The sequence below is a fragment of the Mandrillus leucophaeus genome, unplaced genomic scaffold, assembly GCF_000951045.1.
Source record: "Mandrillus leucophaeus isolate KB7577 unplaced genomic scaffold, Mleu.le_1.0 Scaffold12, whole genome shotgun sequence".
Classification (NCBI taxonomy): domain Eukaryota; kingdom Metazoa; phylum Chordata; class Mammalia; order Primates; family Cercopithecidae; genus Mandrillus; species Mandrillus leucophaeus.
The window spans coordinates 8,108,374-8,132,987 of record NW_012100320.1 but is presented as its reverse complement, the minus strand read 5'-3'; the positions used below and the strand labels follow the sequence as shown (position 1 = coordinate 8,132,987).

General features: G+C 48.7%; 1 protein-coding gene across 2 annotated transcripts in view; it reads right to left on the bottom strand.

Moving 5' to 3' along the window:
* Positions 1–2,957: 2,957 nt before the first annotated feature.
* The window catches only part of PAQR5 (progestin and adipoQ receptor family member V), a 67,827-nt gene continuing 46,170 nt past the window's right edge, over positions 2,958–24,614 (bottom strand). The window contains exons 4-8 of one of the 2 annotated variants that reach the window (XM_011968884.1): positions 24,265–24,470; positions 20,543–20,669; positions 12,863–12,959; positions 10,287–10,428; positions 2,958–6,058 (exon numbers count right to left, since the gene is read on the bottom strand). In XM_011968884.1, the coding sequence (XP_011824274.1) occupies positions 5,817–6,058; positions 10,287–10,428; positions 12,863–12,959; positions 20,543–20,669; positions 24,265–24,470 (814 nt within the window). In that variant the 3' untranslated portion in view covers positions 2,958–5,816. The remainder of the gene's footprint in view (positions 6,059–10,286; positions 10,429–12,862; positions 12,960–20,542; positions 20,670–24,264; positions 24,471–24,614) is intronic. The other variant, XM_011968891.1, reaches the window with a different exon arrangement.

The window sequence follows — 24,614 nt, the reverse complement described above, 5'->3', positions numbered from 1 at the left end:
CTCTGCTGCCACCTTCCAATCCAGTTTCCATTTTGCTCACCTCTAAATCACGAATCTGATTATGTCACACACCTGTATGAAACTCTGCAGTGCTTCCCCATTGTTGGAGACCCACCACAGGGCCCTGAGGCACTTCCTCTGGGGCCCATCACCCATCACTGCCCTGTCCCTTCCAGTCGTGTTGAATTGCAGTGCCCTGAACACGCTGGGCTCACATGCCATTGTCTGTGCTAACACGCTCTTCTCCCTCCTTTCCTCTGACAATGCCTTGCCTTCAGTTCTCTGCAGATCTGCCAGCTACCCTGCTGTGGATACTGGGTCCTGTGGTACAGCCCCTATGCCCCCCAAAACTGCCCTTTCCCACTCACTGCACCTGTTGACTTGTTTCAGCACTCACATTCCAATTGGCAGTCACTGTTCATTCCTGTCTCCTCTACTGGCTTATCCCCACAGCCTCACTAGATGGCATTGTTGCATGCCCAGTGCCTCGCAGTGCAGGTGTCCCATACATGGCTTGAAAGGGATGAATGAATCATCCCTTCAAAGAACACTCCAGTTGAGGACCCAGTTACACCGTACCACCTCCAGCTTCTCTTCAGGTCAGTTTCTTCTTCCTCCCTCACTTCTGTATTAAAGCTCTCTGGCTTATTAATTTCCTTAAAACTACCAAATAATTACATCATTTCTCTATTCAAAAATAGCAAAGGGCTCCCTGTAGCCATTAAAAGATTTGCATTTTACCACAGAATTAGAGATCCAGAGCAGGAGTGAGGGTAGGAGGGCGGGGAGAGGAGAACTGAGGGGCTTTTTTCTTTCTAAAGTCAAGTATTTTAGGTATAATTTACATACAGTAAAACGGACCCTTTTTAGTTGTGTTGTTCTATGTATTTGACAAATATATAGTATGCTGTAACCACATCAAATGTATATTTCCATCACAGTGGAAAATTCTCTGTGCTGCCCCTACTCCTAGGCCTTGGCAGCCACTTTTCTGATTTTCTTCCCTATACTTTTGCCTTTTCCAGCATGTCTTGTCTTTCACTCAGCATAATGCTTTGATATTCAACAACATGTTGCATGTACCAGTAATTTGTTCCCTTTCTGTTGCTGAGTCTTTTCCACTGTGTGAATGCAGGACAATTTATTCATTCACCAGTTGGACATTTAGACTGTTTCTACTTTCTGGAGATTATGAAACTGGTATAATTATTTGTGTAAAAGTCTTTATGTAGGTGTGTTTGTATTTGTCTTAGGTGGGATTGTGAGTCTTATGGTAAGTTTAACTTTATTAGAAACTATTAAATTGGACCAGGAGAGTCTTATCCAAATCATTGAAGAGGGGCTGACACTACACAAATTTGAAACCATGTGTTAATCCAAACACCCAGATAAGCAAGTCCAGCTGTGGGAACCCAGTAAACACCAATGACCAGAAACTGCTGAAGCCCAGAGTGTTTGAGGGGAGGCAGTAAAATGGAGACAGCACTGCCTTGGGAGCTTGGACATGCTGCGCACACTGTTCCCTCCCAGGGCATGCTGGTCACTCAGTGGCCTTGGAAACATTGTCTCAGGTTCCCAGGCCATGAATCTCTCTCACCAGGCCATTTGTAACATGGATGGTTAGATGTTAATGTTTACATACACAAAACACAAATTAATAAAATCAACGTGTGTGTGTGTGTGTGTGTGTGTGTATTGGGGGGTTTGGGGACTGTAATATTTACACAAAAAGAAACAAATGACTTGAACTATATTTCAAATAAATAACATACACAGAAAGGGGGAAAAAACCCAGGTAACTGTGACTATTTAGAAGGCCTTTCCTTCTGTGTTCTGGAGGAGGCAAAAAAAGTTCAGCCTGTTTCAGAAATCTGTTGCTTAGCATTAAGAGAATGAGTGTGGCAACTGTCTGAAGTTCATTTCTTACGAGTTGACACATTCCATGCAAGTACCAAGAGACATAGGAAAGCCCTATAGGCAATTTCTCAAGGGAAAAAAAATCAGGCAAATCTCAGAATTCTTCAAAAGTCAAGTCATCCAGATATTTTTTGGAGTTAACATCCTTCCAGTAGAACAAGTACCTGCCAGCCTTGGGACCCCTCTACTTAGCTCAACCTGCAGTGCCTTCCCCCGACAAGCTGACAAGACTGGCTCCTTTATGCCCATTCAAGTCTTCTTCAAATGTCAGCTTATCAGAGTGACCATCAATTCACATGCCCTACTAGGCTTAATTTCTTTACAGCACTTATTATCTGGATTCATCTATATATCTTGTCTGCCTGCCCAACCAGAACACTAGCCTCTTCGGGGAGGGACATTATAGGTTTTTTTCATTTGCGTATCCCCAATTCCTAGGACAGTGGCCATTCTATACATCCTAAGCACTAACTATTCATTGATGATTTACTGATATACATGTGTACAGGGATCTGTTTCTCATGGTGAATGAACACGCTTGCAGTGTGGTAGATAAAACATAACCAAATTAAGTGGCAAACAGGATGACTTTATGATAATAAATAAATTCTGTTTATTTTTTTCTCTCACATAGTTCAAGAAACCAGACATTAGTGTAAGTTGGAGAACATCTGAGTTTGAAAACAGGTCTTTGCCTTAATGGATTGTTGACTAGAAAATCAGAGGCTGACATTCAAATAATATGTTCTGAAGTGTTGTACAACACTTCCAGAAAGACTTCAGCAGACCAAATATTTAAACCACTTTATACTCAGAAGGCCTCTAAATTTCCCACAACATCCTACCAACAATTGCAAATTCTTTTTTTGTTTTTTTGAGGCAGGGTCTCACCCTGTTGCCCAGTCTGGAGTGCAATGGTGCAATCATAGATCACTGCAGCATCCAACTCCTGGGTTCAAGCAATCCTCCCACATCACCCTCCACAGTAGCTGGGACCACAAGTATGCACCACCACAACCAGCTAGTTTTAAAATTTTTTAATAGAGACAGTGTCTGGCTCTATTGTCCAGGCTGGTCCCAAACCCCTAGGCTCTAGCAGTCCTCCAACTTCAGCCTCCCAAAGTGCTGGGATTACAGGCATGAGCCGCTGCATCCAGCTACAGATTAATTAATTCATTCATTCGTTCTTTATTTTAAGACTGGTGAAGTGCAGTAGTGAGAAGAGGGGAAGAGTAAAACAAGGAGCTTGACCTATAACTGACTGTGAACAATCAATTGAGCTAACTCACTACCTTCAGACCAGCCAAAAATTCATTTCTTTAGAAAAAAGATGAGAATTATTTTCTAAAAACTAAGCAATGGAACCCCTTCAATGGGTAAAGGGAGGTAAAGTTAACTGAATGGCCTTATTCCTACATATTCAAGTTTTATCACAGTTGTAAGGTCTGGTAAATTTTAGAGTAGCGCTTCTTAAGCAAGGGGAGCGAGGAGAAGTACATTCCATTAGGAATGTGCCACCCTCGCCACCATAGCCTTTTTTGAGACAATGCCATGGTGAGCAATTGTTACCAATGGGAATGTGTCACATCTCTTAAGTGTAGTGAGACACTTTTTAAAAATTGAGACCCATTCCAGTGAGGTCTTCAGCTGACCCCTGCCAACCTTTTAGACTTTCTGAAATGGCTTGGATGAAATTATACTCACATTAGACATCTAATGCCTATCACTTAATACTTAATAATAATTAATATATTTGAACCCTTTCTCATTTTGCAGTGGAAACTTTCAAATCAGTGTGCTGCAAACTGTTGTAAAATTCTGATTTATAACACTGTCCCCAAAAGTATATAATGGGACTAAAGTTTACCAAACTTACTAAAAATGTTATGAAACACTGGATGTTATTTTGTTGATTTAACATTTCATTTTCATCATTAATCATGTGAAAAAGCAACATAAGCAAAGATTAAATAATCTAAAAATCCTTCAAATTGATCACTCATTACTTCATTTCTTACTGAGCTAAACATTATTTTGTTATCTATAAAGTAGAGAATTTAAAACAATGTACGTCTTTGGCATTACTAGAAAGGGGTATTTAAACTTTGTACCTTTTGTTGCCATAAAATTGAAGTTACAGTAAGATGAAATGGAAGCCCACGGCCCTGTTGGTATGGAATTCCACTAATAATGTCAGATTGTTGCCAAAAAAACAAATTTTGTCATGCAGCTTGCAATTAATGTACCAAAAATTTACCAGCCCATACAGTTTTATCATCTGCCTTCCCCAGAGGAAGTAAACAGATAATAAAACTAATGAAATCATATTTCTTGACCACTCTCATCCAATATAAATTGTTACTTGTCCTTAGAGGATTAGACAGTGAGCTATTTACAAGGGCATTCAAATGTCTGGGCTAGTTAATGGTAGAGGCAGTAGTCTAAGATGTGGGGTATTCCTGAGTCAGCAAAGAGGATCTTGCATTGTGAGGAAGGCCCCCTAAGTCATTAACAAGTGCAGATCAGGGTTTGATGGGCCTCTGTCAAAAGTGTTTTGCATCCGCATTTCTGTGTTCCCTGAAAACACCATGAAATACTGAACTTTAATCAGTAATACAACAAATGAGAAAATGCTCAGTGTTTTAGAACTATTCAGAGCAGAAAACTCTGGAACATAAAATGGGGGGGTACGCCTTAGTTGGTGAGTTGCTAAAACTTGAGATCAGGTGAAGCGAAGGTGATAGGTCCAATGCCTTCTGGAATGTGTAACACCAGCAGTTCTTCAAGTTTGGCCTCTGGCCCTCCTGTATTAGAACCATCTGGGAGACTTGCTGCAGTGCAGATCTCCTCTACAAAACCTACATTTAACCTAGTGAAGCAGAACCCCCTGGTTTTCCCCAGGAGTCTGCATTTGTCACAAGCTTACTAGATGTTTCTGATTCACAGTAAAGCTTGAGAACATTATATGTGACCATCCCACTGGCAAGGTCATTAACATCTTATGCATATGGATACTGAATTTTGCAGCATATTTGAAATCTTGAAGCAATATCAAATGTATGACATCCCCAAATATAGTAATTTCCTTTGGTTTAAAAGGTGGCAGATGAGCACAACCAATTGGGATTAACTCAGCCAATTCTTAGAGTTTAACACATTTTACCTGCACCGAATAATACTTTGCAGATCAAACTGGCAACCAGAAAACAGCATAACAGAACACATGACACCCTGCTGTGGATTTTTAAGAAAAAAACTGACGAATTCCAAATCCATAATGACATGAGAACTTGCACTTTGAAGGCAGAATGGACTTGTGGGAAGAGAGGACTCCCCTTTTGTTCTCCCTTCACTAGGTGGAGAAGGGAAGAAGGTCTCTCCCCAAACAGCTCTCTTCATTCTGGAATGTTTTCCCAGTCCCCAAGGCGCTCAGTGACCAACTTCCTTTCACAGGTCCTCCCAGTGACTGACCTGACTCATTCTCCCGAAGAAGTCAACAGGCCACTACGAGAGCTCTTGAGAGAAGCTTTGTGACATGAAATTCATCAAATGAAGCAAGATTCATTTTTTAAAAATATTACAAAGCTCCAGGGTAATATGCTTAATCCAATTGTTTAAATAGAATAAAAAACCCCATTTTAAGTAAATTTAAAATTAATGAAATATCAGTAGTTTGCCTTAACAAGGACTTGCTTGAACCATGTTCTCCTTTTAAAATCACACACACAGAACCAGTGTACATTTGGAGAAATTTCGCCAGCTGAATACCTTTTTGACATGAATTCATTCAAAAGACACCAACCATTATGAATATTTTAGGCCATGGTAAGTTGTAACCGCCTCCGGCTTGGTGTTGCAGCTTTATGTTGACATTTGGCATGAAAAGCTTATGGTCTGAGTCATGTTTCTTTTTTGTGTAATTCTGGCTTGGGAATCCGATACAGAGCAGCTGAGAAATAAATTATGTTGCTGAGGCTGAAGATGATGCACAGAAGTATGGCTCCGGCTATCTGAGAGAAAGAGAAGGGCTTGGAGGTGGCTAGGAGCCATTCCTTCCTCAGAGTCTTGTCCAGAAGTATGGCTTCCATCTGCATATGCGTGGCCAGGATCACACACACGTGAAACAGCTGGTGACTGTGACCTATGGCAAACACAAAAGGCCGTCAAGATCAGCAATGAAAAGGAATGAGTACTGGCCGGGCGCGGTGGCTCAAGCCTGTAATCCCAGCACTCTGGGAGGCCGAGACGGGCGGATCACGAGGTCAGGAGATCGAGACCATCCTGGCTAACCCAGTGAAACCCCGTCTCTACTAAAAAAATACAAAAAACTAGCCGGGCAAGGTGGCGGGCGCCTGTAGTCCCAGCTACTCGGGAGGCTGAGGCAGGAGAATGGCGTGAACCTGGGAGGCAGAGCTTGCAGTGAGCTGAGATCCGGCCACTGCACTCCAGCCTGGGCGACAGAGCGAGACTCCGTCTCAAAAAAAAAAAAAAAAAGAAAAGGAATGAGTACTGATACATGCTATGGCATGTATGCTAAAAATGATGCTAAGTGAAAGAAACCAGGCAGGAGACCACATATTATATGAAATCTCCAGAATATGCAAATCCATAAAGACAGAGAGTAGATTAGTGGCTGCTTCAACAGGGGGTGAGAATAGGGATTAACAGTGCATGGGTCTGATGGAGGGGATGAAAATGTTCTAAAACTGATGTATGGTGAATTTACTGAAAATATCATTAAATTGTATACTTGACATTGGGGAATTATTGAATATGTGATATACACCTTAATAAATTTATTTTTAAGAAGCAATATGGGAAAAATAAAAGGTCCATCAGGGAAAACCAAATCCAAATTCTTTTTTAAAACAACTATCCACCAGTCTCATTTTTCAGATGAAAAAATTAGGCACCAAAGGTCATCTCTGGAGAGCCAGCACTGATCAGCTCAGAGTTTCATTCAATGCTCAGGGAGAAGCTGGCTGAATTTTCTGTTGGCCACTAACCAAGTGGACCTCTCCCTACTGCCAGTTAGTCACAGATATGACTAGGATTCTTCCTCGCCAATGCCATGCTGGACCCATCTTACATGGTGCTCATCACAGAGCCTGGGAGCAGAGTAGAGGGTAGTGGGAGTGACAGGGACAGGGACATGCTGGGTGGTTGGTGGTTGGCGAGGAAACAAGTCCAATGCCTAGGGTCAGGGGCAGCTTTGGGGGACAACCCTCAGACCCCAGGAGTAAGGAGGAGATCACATGTGTCATGGGCTGAATGATGTCCCTGAAAAATACATGTGCTGAAGTCTTAACCCCCAGAATGAGACCATATTTGCAGATAGGATCTTTAGAGAAATCATTAGGTAAAAATGAAGTCTCTATGATGGGCCTAATCCACTGTGACTGGTGTCCTTATAAGAAAAGGAGGTTAGGCCAGGCACGGTGGCTCACACCTGTAATCCCAGAACTCTGGGAGGCTGAGGCGGGCAGATCACGAGGTCAGGAGATCAAGACCATTCTGGCTAACATAATGAAACCCCATCTCTACTAAAAATACAAAAATTAGCCGGGCGTGGTGGTGGGCACCTGTAATCCCAGCTACTCAGGAGGCTGAGGCAGGAGAATGGTATGAACCCGGGAGGCAGAGCTTGCAGGGAGCCGAGATTGCACCACTGCACGCTAGCCTGGGCGACAGACAGAGACCTCTGTCTCAAAAAAAAAAAAAAAAAAAAGGAGGTTAGGACACAGACATGCATGTATACAGAGAAAAAGATCATGTAAAGACAGATGGAAAGAACGGCCATCAACAAGCCAAAGAGGAGGCCTCTGGAGAAACCAACTCTGCCAACACTTTGATCTCAGATTTCCAGCCTCCAGAATTGTGAGAAAATAAATTTCAGTTGTTTAGGCCACAACAGTCTGTGATACTTTGTTATGGCAGCCCTAGCAAACTAATACAACATAAAAGTTAAATGAGGATTCTCTTTTGGTTTAAAAAAAATAAAATAAAAAGGCTGGGCATGGTGGCTCACACCTATAATCCCAGAACTTTGGGAGGCCAAGGCAGGAGGATTGCTTGAACCCAGGAGTTTTGAGACCAGCCTGGGCAACACAGTGAGATCCTATCTCTAGAAAAATTGAAAATTTAGTGTTGCACCCTCAGGACCTACCTCAGAAGAAATACGCAATAAATGTGTCCTAGGACTTGATCCAGCCTGGCCACCTCTACTATTGAGCAGGAGCAGAGTTAGGAATAAGAATGTAGAAGGGTTGAGGATTCTCAAGTGGATGTCTGACAAGTTTCCTACAGCAGGGAGCTGTGAGGCCCCCAGTATCTGTCTCCAGGAAGAAGGTGTGCCTGGAGCTGCCATGCCTGCCTTATTCAAGCTATACTAATGGGCTGTGTATGATTTCCAAATGTGTATGTGATGCAGCAAAGTGATTTCATCTCCAGCAGAGAGCTGTGCTCTCAGGACACAGGGCAAAGCAGAGCGGTAACTAGCCACCTTCTCCAGCTGAGGCTCAAACCTGTCTCCACTGGGGCATGAGATAAAAGACAGAAAGAGCCATCAGCATTGGATGTATCTGAAATGTGGCTGCAGCAGGAAGAGTGATTTCAACAATCCTGCCTAACAGGAATAGGGAGGAGCTTCCTCTGGGCCAAACCATGCCAGGCCAGCACTTCCCAGGAAACCTGGGGCTCATGGCCAGAGAGGGATTCCCACCTCCAGCAGACTCAGTTAAGGACTGAGAATGTCCCAAATCTTGTTAATGATCTGTCATGAACTATTGTCTAGGAAATGTCCCCCAGAGGGGTGTTTTTCAGTTCTGTATCCCTAGGCCCAAGAAGATGGGACAGAGTTGAATAAATAAAATGTTATTAAGAAACCTGAGTGGTAGCAAAAGAAGGCTCAGGGCTACTTTTCCAGCAACCCCAAAACTTGCTACACAGACACCTCTACTTTGTCAAGGGGACTGGGGAGATGGACATGGCAGTCAGGATGCTGATCACTCCGATTCCCTGGCCTCTCCTTTTCCTCCTTTTTGGAAATCTGTTCTCTAAGCATTTTGCTAGTTACAACCCCTTCTGACACAACAAAAGTGGGAAAAGAGATAAAAACTTTAATCAGATCAAACAAACTGCATCTGGCCACATCTCTTAGTGGGAGGAGATGGAAAATCAGGAACAAAATGGGCTTGGAGAGAAGCAAGCTTCCCACCCTGGTGGGGACAATGACTGGTCCTTTGATTCCCAGGTACTCATCTAAGGAACTCTCACCCCAAAGTCTTGTCATCCTCACCAGAAGTGATGCAAGGATGCCTCCTCCTAGCCAGTCCCAGAGCCAGAGCAGAGGAGGCACATTCTGCAGGGCCCCATCCCTCCTTCCCTAGACAGAGCGGGGAAAGAACTCTCCCAGCAGGTGGAAACCCCCGTGACTCCGACACCTTCTCTCCACCACATCATCTGGAGCTTCAGTGAGCTCAGGTTCATCTGGAGGATGACCCGGCCTCTGTGTGAGTATTGGGTTTCACTCCTGGAGTTTCTGGTTCAGGAGGTCTGTGGTGGGGCCTGAGAATCTGCATGTTCTCAGATGATGCTGATGCTACTGGCTGATGACCACCCCTTGAGAAACCACTGTTCTACCATGAACTCCTGGCCCCCTCCTGCCCACCATGCTCAAGACAAAGAAGGATGCTTTCCCCTTTTCCCTTTCCTGCACAGCCCCCTGTTATCTGGTACCCTCAGAGCCATCTTCATCCTGTCTTTCCTCTTCCTGTCCTCGGCTGCCCCCAATGTACTTTTTTTTTTTCTTCAGATAGGATCTCTCTCGCCCAGACTAGAGTGCAGTGCACCATCATGGCTCACTGCAGCCTCAACCTTCCAGGCTCAAGCCAACGCCTCCTGAGTAGCTGGGACCACAGGCACACGCCACCACACCCGGCTAATTTTTGTGTTTTTTGTAGAAACAGGGTTTCGCTGTGTTGCTCAGGATTGTCTTGAGCACAGGCTCAAGTAATCTGCCCACCTTGGCCTCCCAAAGTGCTGGGATTACATGCGTGAGCCACCACACCCAGCCCCAATGTTCATTTAATAATGAGATCCATGTTCTGGATGACAATAGGACACACTGGGTCCATACCCCATCAGAATGCTTTAGGCTCCTGGGCCTACCTGCCCTTCATCCTGCCCATACTACCTAACAGTGCACCTGCTGTGGACACCCTGGCCTCTGTCAACTTGCAGTGGTACTCACCTTGGCCTCTCTCCCTGCCCCTCCCTGCCCTTTGCAGCTCCATGCGCTAGAGTCAGGGACAGGACCCTGCCCAGCCAGGTGGGCAATAAGCAGAGCAGCAGGGCTGTTGCCCACTCACCGATGTAGTCAAAGCGTCCTGGGGCTAGGCGCTCCGGCAGGTGTGCAGAGTACAAGAAAGAGGCCAGGAGGGTCATGATCATGTGCTTCTGGTGGTAGGAGGTGGCTTCATTTTGTGCACTCTCCCCTGGGAACAGGAATAGCTGCAGGTGTTTAAAGAAACATCAGGTCTTGAGAGGACAGGCCTGAGGCAGGCCCTCTTCCTTCTCAGCACCTGCAGCTGGGACTCTGGGGACTCTGACACCCACACACGTCAGCACACACACAAACTCCAGAGGCCAAGGCCCTCACCTCCTCAGGTCTGTGGCCTGGGAGAGGAAACTCAGCCACCATGTGAGCGGAACTCCTATCCTGAGTGTGGTCGATCGAGACTCGAGACTATTGTATTTCAGTCCCCCAAATGCTCATGAGAGTCTTTTGGGTTATTTACTTACTGAAGCGGGGAGAAAAAGGAAAGAAGGAAGGAATGGGAAAGGAAAAGAAAGACAAAAATCCTACTAGATAATTGGTACTCTTTCTGGGGGTGAAATGTAAGTACAATTGACTCTCAACATACAGGCTAGGGGCACTGACCTCCTGCAGTCAAGAGTCCATGTACAACTTTGACTCCCCCAAACTTAATTACTAATCGCCTCCTGTTGACTGGAAACCTTACCTGTAACAAACTGCCAATTAACACACATTTTGTGTATGTATTATATACTGCATTCTTACAGTAAAGTAAGCTAGAGAAAAGCAAGTGCTATTGAGAAAATCCTGAGGAGGAGGAAGAAGAAAAGGGGTTGGTCTTGCTGTCTCCTGAGTGGCGGAGGTGGAAGAAAACCCATGTATAAGTTCAAACCCGTGTTTGAGGGTCAACTGTATAGTGGATTCACGCGGGAACTCACTTTTTATCAGCACATCCACTGAACTGGTGCTCCTAATTAAGGCTTTAAGGCCTAGAAATCCCTGGAAGGCCTTCTGAGTCATCCAAAAGTATCAATCATGGCCACTATACTGTTTCAGAGCTAAGTGTAGTTTTTGTATTATTGTTATAAACAGTCATAGCAGCCGCCACTTACCGAGGGCAGCAAGCCAGGCCTCTTACGTGCATCATTTCACCTGAGCCACAATTATCATAAGGCAGACTCCATTTTCCCCATTTTGCAGATGAGGAGAGTGGGCCAGAGAGTGACTTGCATATCACTGAGTGAGAAGTGAAGTCAGGATCTGAATCCAGGCAGGCTGATTCCAGCATCAACATCGGCACTTAGAACTGGACCTCCCCTTCCCTCTGCCCTCCTCTGACTCAGCCACGTGCCAGAAGCACGCAACACTTGTCACAACACAGGACTCGCACTGCCTGATTTGGAGGCACATGGGACAGAATTGCTCTGTCTGCTCTTGGTTTCCTGTGTGTGGTCTGCGCCCTCGAGGAAGGAGTGAGGGGAATGGGCTACAGCCCCATCTTTGGTGCTCCTCCAGACCCACAGAGGCAGAGCACAGAGAACGTGCTCAATGTCCCAGCTGCTGGGTGGAGCTCAGCCCCTCCCCTTGTCCCTCAGCCCTGCCATCTGGGCTTTATTCTTCAAGCCCACAGGACACCACCTCTGGGAGGAAACTTCACTCACCAGGTACTGGATAAGCACTGCAGAGCCTATCAGATCCATTGTTTTGATTAATCCTCATTACCCCCTACAAAGGAGGGCTGGTACCCTCATGTACAGATGAGGAAACTAATTTGAGGCTCAGAGAGTTGTATGCCCTGCCTGAGGTCACACAGCCAGTGAGCAGTGGGACTAGAATTTGAACTCAAGCCCATACGGTTTGAAAGTGCATGGACTTTCCCCTTCTTGTCCTACTTGCTGTCCCTACTATAACCTCTTCCTTTATGCTCTCCATCTCGTTCCCATCGCTTGTTTAAGACCCTCGTTCATGCCTTTTCCTTCAGTATTAACAGTATACTGCTTGATAATGGAACAATGCATTCCCGAACTCTTGCTAACAGTCAGCACTTTACATGTTCTCCGTGTAATCCTCCCCACAGCCCATGAGGTGTTATCAAGCCCAGCTTACAGATGAGGGATATTGAGGCATAGAGAACTGGCCCAGGGACTGACAGCAACTATTGGAGACCTGCCTGCAGAGCTCACTCTCCTGCTCACTCCACTCAGCCCCAGGCTGCCTGCTCTGCCTGGCTCTATGACATTCCTGAGCCCCCAGTCATATTGTCAGTCAGGGCCTCTGTGCTTATGCCATCTCCTAACCACTCCTCAAGTGCCACCAAGGCAGCACCTGGGTGCAGGGGAAAGAAAGATAGATCAGACTGTTACTGTGTCTATGTAGAAAAAGGAAGACATAAGAAATTCCATTTTGATCTGTACTAAGAAAAATTTTTCTTATTTCTTTTCTCAATCTCTCGTCCCACCTGACGAGAAATACCCACAGGTGTGGAAGCGCTGGCCCCCTTCACCTAGGTCTGGACTCCTGTTTTGTTCTACAGTTCCCATTGCAGTGCTGTGACCCCCAGAAGCTCAGGAAAACAACTGACTTCCTGGTGTTGCCAACAGGCAGAGAGGAGATACAGCCAGTCCTTACCCTGTAGAAGATGGGCAGGGAGTCCCACATGTACGGATAGGCAAAGGCGAGCACACGAATCACCTTACAGAGTCTGGGCTTCTGGATTTCAAGAAACCTAAATGAGGGAAGGAAAGTGGGGAGGAAATGGAATGAAAAGCGTCTCAGTAAATTGCACACGCACATGCATGCACACCGAGGGCCTGGTCATCGACAGAGGACAAGCATTTTTGTACAAGCTCCTGTGGCCAGCAGCTTCTCCACCAGCCTCATCCATTCCTCCCACCCCAATGGAAGTGACAAAACTTCAGATGCAAAAAGATCTCCAGAGACACCATCTCCAGACCATGGGAAGCAGTGGTGTCCAGACTAAACCAGAAAGGAGGCGCTGGGCAGAAACCCTTTGAGGGCCAAGTTACATAACTGCCAAAGAGCCTTTTAAAACTCTAGTTGCTACCGGGACAGGGAATGAGTAGGGAGCATCAGGGGATCCACTGCCACAGACTCTTGGGAGGCACACTCTGCAAAGGCTGAGATGCACCCATCTAGTTGGAGCCCAGGTATTATCACGCAGGAGGCCTGGGTTGAAGTAGGCATTTGATCCTTGGAGAGCTTTCTGGAATATTTATACCACACACAGGGATACTTGGCTTGGGAAAACTAAATAAACATGAAGTCTTTCCTTCTCTCCTTCGTTGCCACCCTCACCCAACCTCCAATCCAAGACAGCTGATAGCAACATTAAAACAAGTGATGTTGATTGTTGAGAGGCAGGTCCCCCGAGACAGAACATGACAGGACCTCAGCTGACTTGGGCCCAGCCTGGGGCAGCAGCTCAGGGTATGGGGAACTGGGCCGCACAGAGGGCAGGCTGCACACTGGGAGGACATGGGAATGGGCAAGGAGGATCTCTGCACAAAACCACAGCCCTGAACTGAGGCCTGGGTAAGGAAGTGCTCATGGGCCCTGGCTGGGCCACCAAGGCCAGGTAGTAGGGACAGGTACAGTCCCCACATCAATGCTGAGGTGTACTGTGGAGGGCTGTGTCCTCCCTCAGGGCCCACAGGGCTGCAGGGTAAGGAACCCAGCACAGGGGATGCAGAGCCACATGCTGAGGCTCTTGGGATGGCTGTTCTGATGCAGTCTGTAAAGGCAATGCGTGCATTTGGGCCCTTTCAGCCTTTGCTGACAGTTCTGCCCCTCATCACACTGGAGCGATGGGGTCTGGGTCCTGCTGTGGCTCCCACTCTGCTCCCAAGAACCTCGGGCCCAGTCCACAAGCCTGTTCTTTCTCCTTCAAATGCCATCTGCTGTTTCCTCTGAGCCCAGACGCATTTCCCGTGGCCAGGCTGTTCACATCTCGTATGAGTCAGTAAAGCTACCTGACCATAAACCTGGCTGCTGCCTGTATCCCTCAGCATGGAGTATGCAGGGACTTCCACATCGGGCAGTTAGGGAACGCTCCTCAGGCAGGCGCCAGGTCTGGGCAGGCCTGGATCCCAGGGACCCAGCACAGAATCAGGTCTAAGGATGTAGACATTGTCCAGGCTAGTGTGCTCCACTCAGTCCTCAGGGCATCCGAGCACAAACAGCCCACCCAGAGATTCCTGTTTCAGGGGAAAGGGATACCACTGTGTGCCCCAAGAAGCCTCACGGCCTCCCAAGACAAACTCCAACTTCACTCCAGCCCACTTTGGTGTTTCTTCTTTGCTGACCCTGGCTGTAAGTCATACATGGCACATGGCACGTGCCAGGTGAGAAGCTCAATGAGAAGGGACTAGGATGCATCGTCCCCCCAAAAAAGAACCAAACTCTAGGAGAGGTGAGGCAGCAGTACTGTGATTTCATGTGGAGAGCTTGATCGGGACACACTGGGTTCAAATCCTGACTCTGCCCTTCACAACCACGTGACCTCGGCTGGTCACCTTTGTGTACCTCCTGATCCTCACGTGTGACACAGGGACAATGACTGTGCCTCGTCACAGCCTTGTTGTATGGATTCGATGAAACGATGCTCGTGAGGTGTTTAGAACTGTGCATGGTACAGTCACACAGACTAAATAGCAGCTTTTAAAAAACATGCATCGTGGAGCTCCATTCTCTCCCCCGCCCCACCTTGTATCGATGTTGGTCCAGAAAATAGGAACAGGAGGGAACAAACAGGTTCTGGGTGATTTGCCTGAAGTCAGATGAGTCAATAAGAAGCAGAGCTAGGATATAAACCCTGGGCTTTCTGGTTCCCAAGTGTCACCCTCTCTGCCTCGGGCAGTAGGCTGGGTAGCCTCAGACTCCGCCCAGCCTTCACCCTTCCCTGCCCGCTCTGCCCCTGGAGCAGAGGGCATACACTCCTGCCATCCCGAGAGTCAGGTACCTGCCTCACCGGCCTTCTTAGTCCTCCAGCAGACCCTGCCCGGCCGCGGCAGGCCGCCCCCTCCTGCCCTGTGCCCTGCCACGGCCTGCCCTCTCTGGGTTGAGAGGCTGGCTCTTAAAGGGCCCCTGTGGCCACTTACACTCGAAGAAATCTGGCTCTGGCTGGCGAAGGCCATCCCCCAAAGCATGGATTTTCTGTGACTTGAGACAACATTTCGCTCGGCCTGACAAAGTGTTTCCCCAGGGGCAAACGGACCAGCCTCTCCAGCTGCAAAGCCGAGTCTAGAGGGAAAAGAGGAGAAAAAGCAGAATAGAAGAGAGACAGCAACAGAGAGAAAAAGGCAGAAGGGCCAGTAGCTTGGGAGAAGGGCCGCCCGCTGCCAAGTTGCAGTTCCGCATCAGGCCACGCGATGTCGCCACAGCCAGAGCAGAGCCGCAGCCACAGCATCCTCAGAGGCGCCCCACGCGCGGCCCCACAGCCCAGCCTGCTCGGGCTTAGGGCAGTCCCGCAGCAGAGGGCTAAGGGGCTGCTGTACAGGAAGTCAGGTCTCTGCTCAGAACGAGGTTGGCAAGGCACACTGAGTTGCGGGAGAAGCCTTCGTTAAGAGAGGGTTGATTCAACAGTCTGTTCTAAACCCTGACAACACAGCTGAAACGACTGGCAACTGGAATTCCGGAAACTAGGGCTTGAAAATAGCGGGCCTTCGGAAAAATCATTTTATTGCAGAGGCTCACGCACGAGTGCACGTGTGTGTGTACATAAGGGCGGTGGTTATGGTTGTTTTCTTGTGTAGGAGTTGTCTTATTTTGGAGACTGCAGGAATGTGGACATTTCCCCATGCCCGTACCTGGCCAATCCTCTGAGAACCATGTCTGCTGAGCCTTCTACCTCCTTCGCTGACCTCAAACCCCTTCCAGGTCAGCTCCACCCCTCTGAGCTGCCTCAGCAACTGCCAAGCTGTCCTTACAGCAGAGCTCATGAGTGAAAATTAATCTCTCGCCCTCACAGCTCTGACCAGTGGGTTTTTCACTCCGCTCTTTGGAAAAAAAAAAAAAAAAAAGCAATCAATAGTTGGACGCATTGGATGGAGATGGACAATGATTTGTGATATACAGCACTCGCTGTGTAACTGACATTCGTGAAGGGAGTGGCAGCCCTTTCCTGTGCAGACATGAGCAGGCCCCACCTTGCTCCAAGAACCATGAAGGTATGCATGCTCTCATTTCCCCTCTCAAATGCTACAGAATGAGAAGGCAGTTTTCTGGAACATATTCAATTGAACCAAAGTCCATGATAGTAAGAACCAAAAACCACTCAGGGTACGACAAAGCTATGTTGAGATTGGCCTTAATGGTCTGCCTTATAATGGAACGAATGCCATTTCAACCCTGATTTTCAGGCAAGCATCAGATAACTATCAAGCTAATACTGAGGTTCCTGGTCTCCCCCTGTGCTCCTGGGAGGGGAAGGTGGTTCTCTCCTGCTCTGCCCAACTACAGCTGGATAGAGCAGGAGGGAGAGGCAGGGGTGGAGCCTGGGAGAGGAAAACAGCTGGGAGAGGAAGCTTGGAGAAGACACTAAGGCAGTGGCATTGCAGGATGCCCAAACCAGAGAGGACCCAGAGGATGTTGTTTCAGATGCCCTCACTGAAGATGCAGACCCTGAGGCCCAGAGGGGATAGTGACTGCCCTGAGGCCACACAGCAAGTCTGGGGGAGCAGGGTTGAAATTCAGGCCTCCAGATGCCCAGACCCTCCTCTCTACCCACTTCTCCTGAAGTTACTCAGGGCCAGCATCACTTCTGCACGAGTCAGCTTTCTCACTCTCCAGACACTAAAGGCAGAGATAGGGAGTGAAGAGAGTGGAGGACAGCTTGTAAGAGCAGCAAAACCACAGACAGGGGAATGTGGAGCGAGGACGAGGTACAAAGGGCACTGGAAGGGCCACAGCTGAAATGCCCACTCTACCTTTGGGTGCAAAAGTGTGGCACGTGCTCCCTTCCTCCTTTTTGCTTCCAACATAGCCCACCACCTCCCTCTCCCCTCAGCTCCCACTTCTGTGGCTGTTAACATGCCTGGAAACCCCTCAGGGCACAGAAGCTGAGTGCATAGGATTTTTTTTTTCCCCTAGGAGACTCTCATCCTTCATGAGCAAAGGACCAGTCCTCATAGGACCCACAAGCCCCCAGCCCACCATCCAAGTCCCTCTGCAGCTGCTCTCCTCTATCCACCCCTGCAGACTCTGGCAACTCTGATGCACCTTGCTGCTTCCCGACCCTGGCCCACCCTCTCTGTAGTCTTCATCCTTGTCCTGGCTGGTTGCTCTGTCCTCCTCTTCAGCTAAAGTGTTCGACCTCCTTCAATATCCAGTCCTAATGCCACTTCTCAGAACCCTGTGTATCTCAGCAGGTGTCATTCTGCCTTATCATTATTTGTTTACACTCCCCCCCGCTACACTCTGAAGGAAATGATGGCCTCATGGGCCTCTAGGGGCATCTGCAGTCTCTCTCCTACAGCACTGGGTGCTCTCTGAAGGCAAGGGCATCCTTCTGGCACCCCCAGCTCCTAACGTGGTACCTGGAGTATGGCAGGTATTTAAGGAATGTTGGATGGGCGGGTGGGCGTGTAGATGGGTGGATGGATGGAATAGCCACAGATGTACTCCATAAATAAAAAATCCATTTCATTGGCAAAGGGAGAAGCCCCCAAACTCAGGCACCCAGGAGATGTCTGGCAAAGCTGCCCTGTCGGATAAGTTCCTCCAAAGACACCAGGCATGCCACATCCAAAAGACCCCATCTGTTATATCTGAACCATCAGGGAAGACTCCTGGCTAGAAGAAAGCAATCTAGGCTGAGCAGGGTGGCTCACACCTGTAATCCCAGCACTTTGGGAGGCCGAGGAGAGTGCATCACCTGAGGTCAGGAGCTCGAGACCAGCCTGGCCAGCATGGCGAAACCCTGTCTCTCCTTAAAAACAAAGCAAAACAAAAATTAAAACCAGCAAGTGTTCTAAGAATCTGAATTATGAGCTCCTGGGGAAACCATCTTGGATCATCCATTCTGGAGACAATTTCTTTTTTTTCTTTGCTCCATTGCCCAGGCTGGAGTGCAGTGGCATGATCTCAGCTCACTGCAACTTCTGCCTCCTGGGTTCAAGCGATTCTCCCGCCTCAGCCTCTTGAGTAGCTAGAATTACAGGCACCCACGACCACACCCAGCTAACCTTTGTATTTTTAGTAGAGACAGGTTTTCACCATGTTGGCCAGACTGGTCTTGAAACCTGACTTCAGGTGATCCACCCACCTGGGGCTCCCAAAATGCTGGGATTACAGGTGTGAGCCACTACACCCAGCCTCACTCTGGAGACTTTCTTCCACACTCACGAAGCCTTCTCTTCCTCCTCTGCCCCCTCAACCTATGGTGCTCTCCCTGTCTAATCCTAAATTTCAAACATCAGAGTCACACAGCCCTAGGAGAGCCAACAGACAGGAGTAGTGACTGGTCCAAGGACCAGGTCCAAGAGTGTCCAGGTTCCTGGACCATGGCCGGTCCACAAGTCTATGCACCCAGGCCTCCGGGGCTTGCTTCATCTCTGCTGGACTTGTTTCCACAACGTTATTACTTTTCTATGTGTGCTACACCTCCCTTCATCCATGGCAGGGACTCCTAGAAAGAGACTTTCACTCCCATGGAAGGCAGCTCCATATTTCCAACCCGCCTCAGCACAGGCGAATGGAAAGCGAGTTGGAACAGGTATTCCCGATGCTGTTTCAGAATCTATCCTTCCATTTAAAAATAAAAAACAAAAACAAAAAAAAACTGGTTTGTCCTGTTTGTGAAACTTGCCTGCCCTCCCTTGTGAAACTTGCTGGCCCCACACATCCCAAGGGTCACCCAAAGGAAGGTGGAGACAAAATCATTCTGGAGAAGTTACCAGATGGGGCATATTTCACCTCCCTGTTTTTTCCTGGGGAGAGGGGGGCAAGTGGAGGCCGGGAGATTCCACTGGCTCGCTGGAGTTGCCGTTGCGGAGGACAGAGAACTCAGATGTACCTGCCAGCCTACCCTTCCCGACCAGCACCAAAGGCCTCCAGCCCAAAAGTACTGGCCTTGGCACTATTCAGCCAGGGCTGTCACCCCAACACAACCATTTGGGAGATTCCCTGAGTATTTTAGGGAAAAGGAACTTCCGGGCAGTTCTCTTCTACAAAGAGCTGAATAAACAGGTGTAGTTATCCCCATAACAACATAACAACATTCTCTACACTCACACCCCAGTGAGTTTTCTTGAAAGAAAGAAAAAAAAAGCCAGTGGGAATTAGAGCCAGTGAGTTGGGCCTGACTCACAGCGATGAGGGATACATAGGGCGTTTGAATAACTCCATCATCCATCACATATGCCCAGAGGCAGGCACACCTAGTCACCATTAGTGACCGCACATTTGTGGGGCACCTCCTCTGTGCCAGGCTTGTGCTAAGTGTCCTGGGTACATTACCTGTAATTCTTCCATTTGCCTTAGGGGTATTTGTAACAGCCTCATTTTATAGATGAGCAAACTGAAGTTTGAGGTGGATAAGCGACTTGTCCAGCAATTGAAACAGCTGCATCATTTGTAAAGCCTGGTACCAAATCAAAGAGCAGGGACCTCCTTGTTCAAAAATTATTACAAATTATTAAGAATGCAGCAGACGATCCCAGGAAGGCGAGGCTGCAGTGAGCTGAGATCCCACCACTGCATTCTAGCCTGGGCCACAGAGAGAGACCCTGTCTCAAAAAAAAAAAAAAAAAAAAAAAAAAGTCAGGCATGGTGGCTCATGCCTGTAATCCCAACACTTTGGAGGGCCAAGGTGGGTGGATCACCTGAGGTCAGGAGTTCCAGACCAGCCTGACCAACATGGGGAAACCCTGTCTCTACTAAAAATACAAAAATTAGCTGGGCGTGGTGGCCGGTGCCTGTAATCCCAGCTACATGGCAGGCTGAGGCAGGAGAATCACTTGAACTCAGGAGGCGGAGGTTGCAGTGGGCCGAGATTGTGTCATCACATTTCAGCCTGGGTGACAGAGTAAGACTCTGTCTCAAAAAAAAAAAAAAAAAAAGGCAGCAGAGTATTAGCAGCAAGTATGAGGCTCTCTGAGCATGGAGGCCTGGAGCTTGCATGCCCAGGAAGCTGGTTTTGCCAGCAATAGGAAGTCCACCTGAAACAGAGTCCTAGGTTCCCAAGCACCTTTTCCACTGAGCCCACTTCTTCCCCAGCTCCCTCAAAGAGCACAGGGAGCTGCACGAAAGACCCTCCCTCCCCTCCCATCTGAGGTCAGAGCGACCCAGTACCTGGAGTAGCAGGAGAGGCCTGTGCTGAGGACGGTGTTCAGTACAGCCATGGCCACGTAGTAGTTGTGGAAGGTGGTGCACACCAGCGTGTCTGGGAACGTGTATGCAGAATAGGCAATGGCTGAGCCTGGGGAAGAAACACCAGCCTTGGGAGAGGAGCCAGGCCTTGCCACCATGTAGGCCCCTTGCAAAGACCGTCCCCAGCATCTGACTTGGCCCCCATCATTCCCATAGTCCTGGCTCTGTGCCCTTGCTGGGGCCATTCCCCCTTCCAGGATGTCCTCCTCTCTCTTCTCTGCCCACCCAAATCCCATCCTGAGAGTTTACTGTGAGCCTAGCTTTGCTTCAAGGGTTTTACATATATGACATCACATAACACTTCAACCATCCTCCTTCATAACTCTGTACTTATCCTCATTGCACAGATGGGAATTTAATCACTCGTCCAGGGTCCTGCAGCTAGGGAGTTAGCAAAGACGGGCTTCAAACCCAGGCAGGTTAGTGACAGTCCCCGCTTTTAGCCACATGCTGTGGTCCATGATGACAGACCCAGCGAGCCGAGCTCCACTCAGAGTGTGCACATCTCACTTGCCCAGGGACATGGGTGCTCCTGGGAGAAAGATCAGTGTTGGAGGGAGGGCCCTTGCTGAGATGAGGATGTCATATCAGCAGCTGGGGGACAGGCCAGCTGAGAGGCTGGGTGTTGCATTGTGTTTTAGGTTTTGGAGTTTGTGAGAGAAGGGTTGCTTAAGGACCTTCTAGAGACCTGTTTGCTGAAGCATTTATTTGGAAGAGCAGGGGAGATCACTGTCCATTTCAAAGGGGCCAGATGTGCTTCAGCTGGGGAGACGGGCCTGGACCTGCACCCTCACCTCCTGAGGTCTCCCCCAAGGGAGGCAGCCCAGGGCCTGATGGCCATGCCTAGGACAACTGTCATTCCAAAGACATCAGGAACCATGGAGTCCTAGCTCAGGGCTGAACAAGGCCTTAGGCCATACAGGTTGATCTCTGTCTTTTATCCCATTGATAGGTGGATCTAGCGAAGCTGGCCACACAGGCAAAGAGGGTGAACAGCAAAGCCTCCTGGTCCCATGTTCCCAGCTCCAGTAGGCAACGCGCGAGATTTCAGTGGGAAGCTGCCTCCAGAGGGACAGGCAGGGCCTTCGTCTGGCCCCATACTGGGAGGGGGTTCCCTTCTGGACTGGGACACATTCGCTCAGCAGATGCCACCTGGGGCAAGCTGTGGGCCATACAAGAGCCAGGGAGCCTCTGTCCCTGCCCAGAACCGCAGCCAGAAGCAAAAGATCACAGCCTGAGGGAGTGTGGGGCAGGCGCTCAGGATGGGTGGAGCACAAGGCACAGGAGCTGATCTTGGAACAAAGCCTGGCAGGTCATCTGGGATTCTGACAGGAGCCTGAGGGCAGGGAGGCTTTCGGCTTTGGGTGCAGGCTAAGGAAAGGGAACTTCCTCTTTCAGGCACTAAGGGAGTCAATGAAGGATTTTGATGACCAAAACCTAGTGAAAGCGCACAGGATGGCCTGAGGGAGGAACCCCTGGAAGCCTGGGAACACCTGTGGTAGAAGGTGTTGTGGAAGCCTCCAGGGGCCGGGGGAGGTGGAGAAGGCTGTGATAACTGTGCAAGTGAGAGGCCGGGGCCTGAGTCAAGACGAAGGGGCAGTGCCACTTAGAGCAGGTGGGAGAGAAGTCGCCTGGCCTTAATAACCAACTGGCCAGAGGGTGGGCGTGGACAGGGAGTGAGAGGAAGGGGACCCCGAGGATTAGCGAGGCTTCTGACTGGGGAGAAGGAGTAGGGGCGTGACCATAGTCAGGCTGGACATACAGAACGGTAGCAGGTGTAGGGGCAGGGGCAGGAGCAGGTACAGTTCTTGTCTCATGGCTCCGAGGTGGTGTGGACCTCAGGTAAGAGGTCTACACTGGAGACAGGGCTTCTCCGGAGGTGGGAAGAGATGCACTAGGCTTGGAGGAGATCCCCGGGGAGCCAGATCATGTGAGAGGAGAGGTCAAAGGACTACTTCTGAGCCTCCCCGCCCATGTGTGCTGGAAAGCAGAGGAGGGGAGCCAGCCCAGGGGAGGGGGGACATGGAGGGTAAGAGGGAATCCGGAGGGTAGGAGGGGACCCAGGAGGGAAGGAGAGATGTGACAGGGACCAGAGAAAGAGAGGGGCACTGAGGAGGCCTGAAGTATCCCTGTGTCAATCTCGGCAGTCAGGAGGCTGGGACCCTGGACAGGGGCACGCACATTCCCTGCTCCCTTCTGCAAACCCATCAAACCCTGAGGGTAAGCCTGGCTCATACAGAAAGGGGCAAGGTCTGGTGAATGCTGGGGACTGGACAGCAGAGTACTGAGGAGTGGGCAGTGAAGCGGGAAAATGTGTGTGTATGTGTGTGAGTGTATGAGTGAGCATGTGTGTATGTGTGGTGTGTGTGTATGTATGTGGTGTGTGTGATGTGCATGTGTGTGGTGCATGTGTGTAATGTATGTGAGAGTGTGAGTGTGTGGATGTGTGTGTAGTGTCTGAGAGTATGTGTGCATATATGTGCATGTGAGTGTGTATGTGGTGTGAGTGTGTCTGTGAGTGTATTGTGTGTATATGTCAGTATGTGTGGTGTGTATGTGGATGTGTGTGTGGAGGGTCTGAGAGTATGTGTGTGTGTATGTGAGTGTATTGTGTGTATGTGGTGTGAGTGTGTGTATGTGAGTGTATTGTGTGTGTGTCAGTGTGTGAGTATGTGTGGCATGTGGTGTGTGTGTGTGGAGTGTGTGCATGTAAGTGTATTGTGTATATGTGGTGAGTGTGTGTGTGTGTGTGAGTGCATTGTATGTGTGTCAGTATGTGAGTGTGTGTGTGAGTGTGAGTGTGTGTATATGAAGAAAGAGGATGAAGGTAGGCTCCTCATGGACAACCTTTTGGGCAAGGAAGACAATAATTGGTTTTCTCACCTAGAATGGGACCTGGAGGAAGAATCTAGAACTCATATCCTTAGGGACAGATGCATGCCCACAAGGGGAGGAGAGGAGAAAAGGCTGGAGGAGGGCGCATCATAGTCAAAGAAAAAGACAAGGAAGAGGGGACAGTCAGTACCCATTTTCACCAGCTTAGGCTGCTGCTCTATTCCCGCACACTCTGAGCATCACTCTGATTGCTCTAAGCCTCTAGACATATGAGGCTCATGAGCTCACCCTCCTCCTCTTGCCTGGCATGACAGAGACCAGCACTGATGTACTAGAGTCAGTTCATTCTGGCCTGTGGGAGAGCTGAGTGCTGAACACAGCCATCATTAAAAATTAAATCACATAAACTTGCAATTAAATAAATCCTATTAACAAAAGTACTGAGTACTCAATGACTACATCTACTGTATCTGCGTGGTGGAATTTCTATAATGGTGTGCTACGCATATCTCTTCCCACCCTTGTGTTCTGTGATGTCATGTTGGTAGGTTAAAACTGGCCATGATGGGAAGATTTACACCATAGAAACTGGCAAACACCACAGATCAGGGCTGTTGTGGCTAAATATTTAGCAGTGTGCTTATGGACAGTTTCTTATAAAAAACCCACTGGGAACCTGGACAGGGGCACTGGCATTCCCTGGACTCTTCTGCAAATTCATCGAAGCCTTCCAGTGACCTTAGCTCCCAGGAGAAGGGGCAAACAGCCCACTTGCAGGGGAAGGAAAGCAAGAACAAGGCCTCACATACCCAGGCTGAAGAGGTTGACGGCGCCATAGTCCAGGAAGTAGCAAATGTGCCGGGCATTCTTGGACATAGAGCTGAAGGTGTGTGCACAGCTGGACGCAAGCGGGTACACGCAGCTGGTGCACATGTACACAAGCATGGGCCAGGAGTAGTAGTCATTCTTGATGTCTGTCACATACAGTGCAGTCACAAACCTCCATGCAAAGAACCTGGAACACAGAGGGCCCACTCACCTCCACGATGAACACAGAGGGCCCACTCACCCTCCACGATAAACAGAGGGCCCACTCACCCTCCATGATAAACAGAGGGCCCACTCACCCTCCACGATGAACACAGAGGCCCACTCACCC